We start from the raw sequence: 8,684 nt of genomic DNA on the forward strand, positions 1-8,684 counted from the left end.
TGATAACTATAGTAACAACAAAATCTAAACCTAACTCAACTACTGATTAGATTTACCACCCTGGTAGCCTGATGGGTGAAGAGGCATGGCCATTTTCAGAAGTAAACACTATTTACATCAGTCACTCTTATTCTTTTATATATAATGTCTGGCATTCAGTAAAACTTACAAGGCAAAAGAGTTAAAAAGAAAAAAAAAAAGAAGCCAATTTTCAAGAGATAAAGCAGTAAACAGAACCAGACTGAGAGATGGCCCAGAGGTTGAAACTGTCAAAGTAACTTTAAAAATGCTATGATTAATATGTTAAAGGATTTAGTGGAAAATGTGGACAACATGCATGAACATATACAGAATTTCAGCAGAGATGGAAATGATTTAAAAAAGAATAAATTAGATACACTAGACATGAAAAACATGTTATTATGGATGAGGAATTCCTTCAATTGCCTTATCAGCAGACTAGAAATAGAAGAAAGAATTAGTAAACTTGACTACAGGTTAGAATAGAAAATTTTCAAAATAAAATCCCGAATTTCAAAAGGTGGCAAGCCCCTCTGAGGAGAGCCAAAACAGAGAGGGGAAAAAAGAGAAAAAGAAAAAGCAGAGAAAAGTAGAGCATCCAAGAGCTGTCGGACAGTATGAAATGGCATAATATACATGTAGTTCAAGTCACAGAAGGAGAATAGAAAGAGATAAAATGTCGGAAGAAATAATTGAAAAGATAATTGCCGAGAATTTTCCAAAATTAATAAAAGACAACGAATCACCAATCTAAATGTTTAGAGAAGCCCAGGCAGAATATATACAAAGGGCTAGGCCCGGTGGCTCATGCCTGTAATCCCAACATTTTGAGAGGCCAAGGCGGGTGGATCACCTGAGGTCAAGAGTTTGAGATCAGCCTGGCCAACATGTGAAACCCCATCTCTAATAAAAATACAAAAATTAGATGGGCATGGTGGTGCATGACTGTAGTTCCAGCTACTTGGGAGGCTGAGGCATGGGCATCACTTGATCCCAGGAGGCAGAGGTTGCAGTGAGCCAAGATAAGAAGAAAATCTTGAATGCAACCACAGAAAAAAAGGAACACTCCAAAAAAAAGAAACCAGCCAGGCACGGTGGCTCATGCGTGTAATCTCAGCACTTTAGGAGGCATACCTGGGCAGATCACCTGAGGCCAGGAGTTCGAGACCAGCCTGGCCGCGTGGTGGCACTCACCTGTAATCCCAGCTACTTGGGAGGCTGAGGCATGAGAATCATTTGAACCCGGGAGGCAGAGGTTGCAGTGAGCCAAGATCGCACCACTGCACTCCAGCCTGGGCAACAGAGCAAGACTCTGTCTCAAACAAATAAACAAACAAAAAGATAAGAATTACATCATTACAAAGATGAGCAAAATGTATCAAACACTATGCAAACTAGAAGACAATGTGCAACTTCTTTCAAGTACTGAAAGAAAAACTCATCCTAGAATCCTATATGCCCAGCAAAAGTATCTTTCAAAAATGTAGGTAAAATAAAAACTTTATAAGACAAAAAAAAAAAAAAAGAAAACCAAGAGAATGTGTTGCCAGCAGATCTGAACTATAAGAAATGTTAAAGGACATTCTTTAAGCAGAAAGAATATGATCCCAAATGAGAAACTGCATCTACACAAAGGGAGAAACTGGAAAACTCATACAATAATGGTGGGAAGGGCCCAGCCTCTATGGAAAACAGCTTGGCAGTTCCTCAAAAAGTTAAACATGAAATTCACATATGACTCAGCAATTTCACTCCTAGGAATATACTCTAGAGAACTGAAACAGGCATTCGCAGAAAAACTTGTACACAAATATTCATAACAGAATCGTTCACTATAATGAAAACAACCAAAATGGAAACAGCCTAAAATAGAAACAACCCAAATATCCATCAGCTGATAAATGGATAAACAAAATTTGGTGTATCCACATAATGAAATATTATTTAGCCATAAATAATGAAATACTATTGCATACTACAATGATGATGAAACTTAAAAACATTATTCAAAGCAAAAGAAACCAAAAACAAAAGGCTACATTATGTGATTGCATTTCTATGAAATGTCAAGAATAACCAAATCCATAGAGTCAAAGGAGACTAGTGGTTTCTAGGCGCTGGAAGAGGAAAATAATGTGTATGGGTTTATTTTGGGGATGATTTAAAAGTTCTGGAATTAGATAGTGGCGGTGGTTGCACAAACTTGTAAATATACAAAAAAGCACTGAATTGTATACTTTAAAATTCTAGATTTTATGATATATAAAGTATATCTCAATTTTTAAAATGAAGAGATAATGAAGTGTTTTCATCTATGAGAATGACAAACGCTGACGATGCTCATATTGTTGGGGCTATGGGGAAAAAGACACATACATTGCTTGCGTCCCTTGTTGAGGATAACTCAGTACTATATGTTAAAATGCATTAAAAAAGCTTTAAAAATGCACGTGCTCAGCCTCAGCAATTCCAATGACAAGATTTTATCATAAGTTAATAATTGAATGCATGTGCTAGGATGTAGGCGAAGAGATGTTCTTCACAGAATTATTTATAAAGTGAAAATGAGAAAAACTTCGTCTAAAAATAGGAGGCTGTTTAAATAATTGTAATCCATTCAACATTAAACAGATAATTATATCATATTTTCACTGACATGGGAAGTGATCCAAATACAATCTTAGGTGAAATGAAAGCAGGATATAAAATGTTGTATGCAGTGTAATCTATTTCTGTAATATACAGATCTAGTCATTATAGCCTAAAGTATATATCACTCAGTATTGACAATAGTTTTCTCTGAGCAGTATGTTAAGTGTTTTTTTGTATGTGAATATGCATTGTCTAATTTTTCTGCAATTAATATGTATGCTTATTTAATTAAAAACTACTGAATTTTCAAAACATATATGCCAAACTTAATATCATCTATATTGAGATAACATCTATATTGAGACAAAGTGGCATTATGCACCCCAGAAATGATACACTGATGACAGTGTTACCTATGTAATGTTCCTGCCAGAAAAGTCCGATCCAAATTTAATTATGTGGAAACAAATACAATTTTAAGGATATTCCACTAAACATGTGTCATGGACTCTTCAAATGTCAGCATCCCAAAAAGAAAAAGACAGGCTGGGAGGCTATTTAGGTAAAGGCCAGTAAATAAGTATTACAATTAAATATAATTCATTATCTTTGATTATGCCCAGCACATTAGATAAAAATAAACCTATAGAAAAACATTTTTGTAAAATTGGTTAGAAAAAAGAGAATAATAATAAGCTTCTAGAAAGGAAAAAACAATGATCGTATCTAACCAAAACATGAATCAGATGGCTTCAGTCTTCTCAACACAAACACTTAGAAGCTAGAAGGGAATAGAGCAATGCCTTCAAAATTCAGAAGGAAAAGATTTTCAAAAATAGGATTCCAAACCCAGCCAAATAATCAGTTAGGCAATAGGGTAGAATAAAGAAATTTTCAGACATGTAGGATCCTAAATAGTTACCCTCTCTCAAGAAGTCACTGAAAGATGCTTTCTTCCCAAGCAAGAAAATAAACGAGGAAAGAAAAAAATCCATTAAATCAGAAAACAGGAGAACCAGCATGAAATAGGTGAAAGGAATCCCTAGGACGATGCTGACGTGAGATGCCAGGATGACCGCTGGCCCAGAGGGCAACATGTCCAGACAGAATCTGCATGACTCAGATAATGAGTACAGTGAGGTCTCTTACCACTTAGTTCTCAGGCTTCGTACGACCTTGTAAACCTTATGAAATATTAGATGATGTGTTCTACCAAAAAGGAAGAAATCAAGGAGAAAGACCAGAGATCCAAGAAACGGAACTGCAACCCAAGAGAAAGGCAGAAAGTTTCAATGACAACAAATGGAGGTCCACAGATGGTAGTTACGCAGTAGGCCTTGGGAGAAATTAGCCCAAATAAGGGAAAAATTAAAGTCTCTGGTAAAGAGGTTTCCGTGAAAAAAAATTGGAGCTGCTATATTACGTTTTGAAACTGACCTTGTGGAAATTGTATGGGGGGACTATTTGAGGGTACAGGAAGAATTAGCTATGATAACAATGAAAAGTAAGAAAAGGCAATTATTAACTTTAAAAATAACAAAAAATAATATTCACAATATACAACTCAACTGTGAATATTTTTATTTAATAATAATATAAACACTAAATATAAGTCTAACCCAAAATTATAGTATTGTTCTAATGGTATGGGAAATGGAAACAGTAGTGACAGAGGTGCGAGAGGTAAGTCTTTAATAAGAAGTTAACAGATAATATATCAATTTGCTAAATCAATAAATAGCATTACACATATATTATTTACTATTATGAATTAAGTCAATGCCAGAAGAAAGAGCAAATAGAGTCTAAATTGGTTCCCACTAGAAAGAGGGGATAAAGAAGTGGAGATGTATGGGACAGGGAACTCTTTATGTTATCAGCCTTCTAGCTCCATTTGACTTTCAAAACTATGTGCATGTATAATTTTAATAAGAATTAGTTTAGGCCAGGCCCAGTGGCTCATGCCTATAATCCCAACACTTTGGGAGACCGAGGTGGGCAGATTCTTGAGCCCAGGAGTTTAAAACTAGCCTGGGCAACATGGTGAAACTTAGCCTCTACAAAAAATACAAAACTTAGCTGGGTGTGGTGGTGTCTGCCTACAGTCCCAGCTAGTTGGGAGGCTGAGGTGAGAGAATCACCTGAGCCCAGGAAGTCGAGGCTGCAGTGAGCTATGATCATGCCACTTCACTCCAGCCTGGGCAGCAGAGTGAGACCCTGTCTCAAAAAAGGAAAAAAAAAAATTTGTTGAAAATCAATGTTTTATCAGATCTTACTAAAGTTCTGTGAAATGTAATTTCACTATAGTCATTTTGAAATGCTAATATACAAGAGCATTTCAACAAATTTGAGACAAATGATAGACTATCTTGAGAAACACTGAAACGATATTGGCTAGGAAAATCACTGAATGATGAGCATTGCTCAGAAAAGTCTCCCTGGAAGAAGTGCATTATAAACTGGGATGATGTGTGTGCATAGAAAAAGGCCTTGGACAAAAAGTTCTAAAGGGAGAGTATGAAAATCAAATCAGGATTTTAGATTTTCCAAGGCTATCACTCTAGCTCTTTCTTAAATGTCCCACCAGGAACACTTATTCCTATGTCTCCACAGAGCCTCCTTGGGCTCCTCTGGACAATACTGGCATAGTATAAAAGGAATTTTTTTTAGGTGATGGATTTATAGTCAAGGCAGGCATTTATGCTCGAAGTTATCTGAAAAGCATCATGTATCCACTAATTCATCAACTCGACACATACGCACTATAACTACAACCTGTCAGACCAGAGCGAGGCACCACAGAGATGATGATGAAAATAACCAAGGTTTCTGGCCAAAGGACAACAGCTTGGGAAATGGGGTTCCTACAGCAGCTGGCAGGACTATCATGGAACCCACAAAATCTTCCTAGGCCATGAATCTTAAAGTTCCAAACGTTTCCTCAGACGGGAATGTGAACCCCAGATAACACTAATACCTCCCTGGCCCCCAGACCAGGAAGTACAGGAAATTCTACTTTCACCATGATTAATGTGGAGGGTGCATAAAAAGACAAATTGATGCTTCCAACAGGGAAACTAAAATGTGTTTGTGAGGGGGCAAGGCTAAAATGAAAGCAGCAACATTTAATCTAAACCATTTCCTGTGACTTGGATTTCTTTTTTAAAAAATTGGCCGCCTTATCACTTTCTTAGTCACCGTTTCTCTAGGCTTATTGGAGGCGTAGCCCCTCCTAGCAACTTCCCATCTGCTGGAAAACAGAATCAAGAGAATGAGGAGTGTGATGACGCATCCTTCACTGGATGAAAATATTGGGGGAAAAGCAATAAATGCACTACCATTTGCATAAAACCTATTAACGCCCTCTTCAGACTAATGAAATGAATTTTACATCACCAAGAAAGCAGCTGTGACCCACTGCTCCTAGTAATGAGAAGTATTTGGAACGATCTGCAAACCACTGCCACTCCTAAAAGCAACATCATTGACTTTAGTACCCTCTAATTAAAATACTTTCATTCTTGGACAGAGAAGACACATCTTGATCAAAATTCAGCTAATAGGTCTCCTCTTTGCTCAAAACGCTGTTAGGTTTCTTGTGTTCCTGTTTTTCTCATGCTCGTGCAGATCCATGGCATTTCAAACCTTTAAAATCAAAACTAACGTCTTTTCTATTTTTTTCCTACTGGCAATCACATTGGGGTGGTGGGGGCGTGTGGTACAATCTCAGTCAAGGGGTCCTCTCTCGTGTGGGTGCTGGGATAACACTGGCCGTATACAATGGCCAGGCAAAGCGACCTTCTGTCCTGCTGTGCTTTACACGTAAATAGAGAACGAATGAGGTTCTCAGAGCCCAGGGATTCGCGGCTTCCGCGAGGGTAGCGTCGGGGGCCGCTGCAGAGATTGGAAGAGTATCCACCGGGAATGGGAGGGAAGACGCGGGGAAGGTGGAGAACAGGAATCATGTGTGTTCCTCGAGTGTACAACCCACATTTGAGTGACAAATCACGAGGACAATCGACAAAAACAACTAAGCGCAAAGCCGCCCGAATCCATCTCCCTCTCTGTGCGTGTGCCTTTTCAACTAACTTTGGGAACTCGTAGACCTAGCGTCGCTCCCCGCGCCGCCTCGCCTCCACTTTGGTTTCCCGCGTCCTGCCTGCCCTCTTCGGTGCCTCCTCTTCCTCCGGGGCAAGGATGGAGGATCTCTTTAGCCCCTCAATTCTGCCGCCAGCGCCCAACCTCTCCGTGCCCATCTTGCTGGGCTGGGGTCTCAACCTGACCTTGGGGCAGGGAGCCCCTGCCTCTGGGCCGCCCAGCCGCCGAGTCCGCCTGGTGTTCCTGGGGGTCATCCTGGTGGTGGCGGTGGCAGGCAACACCACAGTGCTGTGCCGCCTCTGTGGCGGCGGGCCCTGGGCGGGCCCCAAGCGTCGCAAGATGGACTTCCTGCTGGTGCAGCTGGCCCTGGCGGACCTGTACGCGTGCGGGGGCACGGCGCTGTCGCAGCTGGCCTGGGAACTGCTGGGCGAGCCCCGCGCGGCCACGGGGGACCTGGCGTGCCGCTTCCTGCAGCTGCTGCAGGCATCCGGGCGGGGCGCCTCAGCCCACCTCGTGGTGCTCATCGCCCTCGAGCGCCGGCGCGCCGTGCGTCGTCCGCAGAGCCGACCGCTGCCCGCGCGTGCCCTCGCCGCCCTGGGCTGGCTGCTGGCGCTGCTGCTGGCGCTGCCCCCGGCCTTCGTGGTGCGCGGGGACTCCCCCTCGCCGCTGCCGCCGCCGCCGCCGCCGCCGCCGCCAACGTCCCCGCAGCCAGGCGCGCCCCCGGCCGCCCGCGCCTGGCCAGGGGAGCGTCGCTGCCGCGGGATCTTCGCGCCCCTGCCGCGCTGGCACCTGCAGGTCTACGTGTTCTACGAGGCCGTCGCGGGCTTCGCCGCGCCTGTCACGGTCCTGGGTGTCGCTTGCAGCCATCTACTCTCCGTCTGGTGGCGGCGCCGGCCGCAGGCCCCCGCGGCTGCAGCGCCCTGGTGGGCGAGCCCAGGCCGAGTCCCTGCGCCCAGCGCGCTACCCCGCGCCAAGGTGCAGAGCCTGAAGATGAGCCTGCTGCTGGCGCTGCTGTTCGTGGGCTGCGAGCTGCCCTACTTTGCCGCCCGGCTGGCGGCCGCGTGGTCGTCCGGGCCCGCGGGAGACTGGGAGGGAGAGGGCCTGTCGGCGGCGCTGCGCGTCGTGGGGGTGGCCAACAGCGCTCTCAATCCCTTCGTCTACCTCTTCTTCCAGGCGGGCGACTGCCGGCTCCGGCGACAGCTGCGGAGGCGCCTGGGCTCTCTGTGCTGTGCGCCGCAGGGAGGCGCGGAGGACGAGGAGGGGCCCTGGGGCCACCAGGCGCTCTACCGCCAACGCTGGCCCCACCCTCATTATCACCATGCTCGGCGGGAACCGCTGGATGAGGGCGGCTTGCGCCCACCCCCTCCGCGCCCCAGACCCCTGCCCTGCTCCTGCGAAAGCGCCTTCTAGGTGTTCGGTGGTCAGAGACGGGTCATCTGTCGCTGAGGCGCAACCGCCAGGGAACTCGAGGCCTGCCAGGGTCTGTCCAGATCACAAGGGGCAGGAGAGTCTGTGAGAGAGTGACACTGAAGTTGTCCCCTTCCTCCACTCTCCTATTCCCTTCTCATGTTTACATTTCCCTACGCTCTTCCAGTTTCTCTTCTTCCCTACAGTTCCTCTCATATCTCCCCATTTGGAGACAGCGAGCCACTGGGAAGTTATAAAAACATAAGGGTTATTTTTGCAGTTTTCTTTCACGCATTTATAGTGCTCTGGGTAATACCATTTATTTTTTCTAAATTACCCAGCTTTCGGTATTTGCTGTGTTATCATCTGTATTTACTTATTTTGAATCGTGCTTAAATCAAATGTACCTTCAGCACCTGCAAGTTTGCCTTTTCTTTCCAGGAGGAAAATCCCCACGTTGCTCTCCCTGGGGAGTCTGAGAATTATACCAGTGCTGTCAGAAATGTAATCATGCTGTCATTTCAGAGCCACAGAGTATTTGTAAAATAAAAGCCTTTCCCACGGAG

The 8,684-nt window shown here is 44.2% G+C and overlaps 1 protein-coding gene across 1 annotated transcript; it reads left to right on the plus strand.

The window, feature by feature from the left end:
* Positions 1 to 6,620: 6,620 nt before the first annotated feature.
* On the plus strand, positions 6,621 to 8,380 carry GPR150 (G protein-coupled receptor 150). Its single transcript, XM_030823244.1, has one exon. The coding sequence runs from the start codon at positions 6,811 to 6,813 to the stop codon at positions 8,119 to 8,121; it is 1,311 nt and encodes a 436-aa protein (XP_030679104.1). The 5' UTR covers positions 6,621 to 6,810; the 3' UTR covers positions 8,122 to 8,380.
* Positions 8,381 to 8,684: the final 304 nt, after the last annotated feature.

Source organism: Nomascus leucogenys, chromosome 2, assembly GCF_006542625.1.
Source record: "Nomascus leucogenys isolate Asia chromosome 2, Asia_NLE_v1, whole genome shotgun sequence".
In the NCBI taxonomy this organism is placed as follows: domain Eukaryota; kingdom Metazoa; phylum Chordata; class Mammalia; order Primates; family Hylobatidae; genus Nomascus; species Nomascus leucogenys.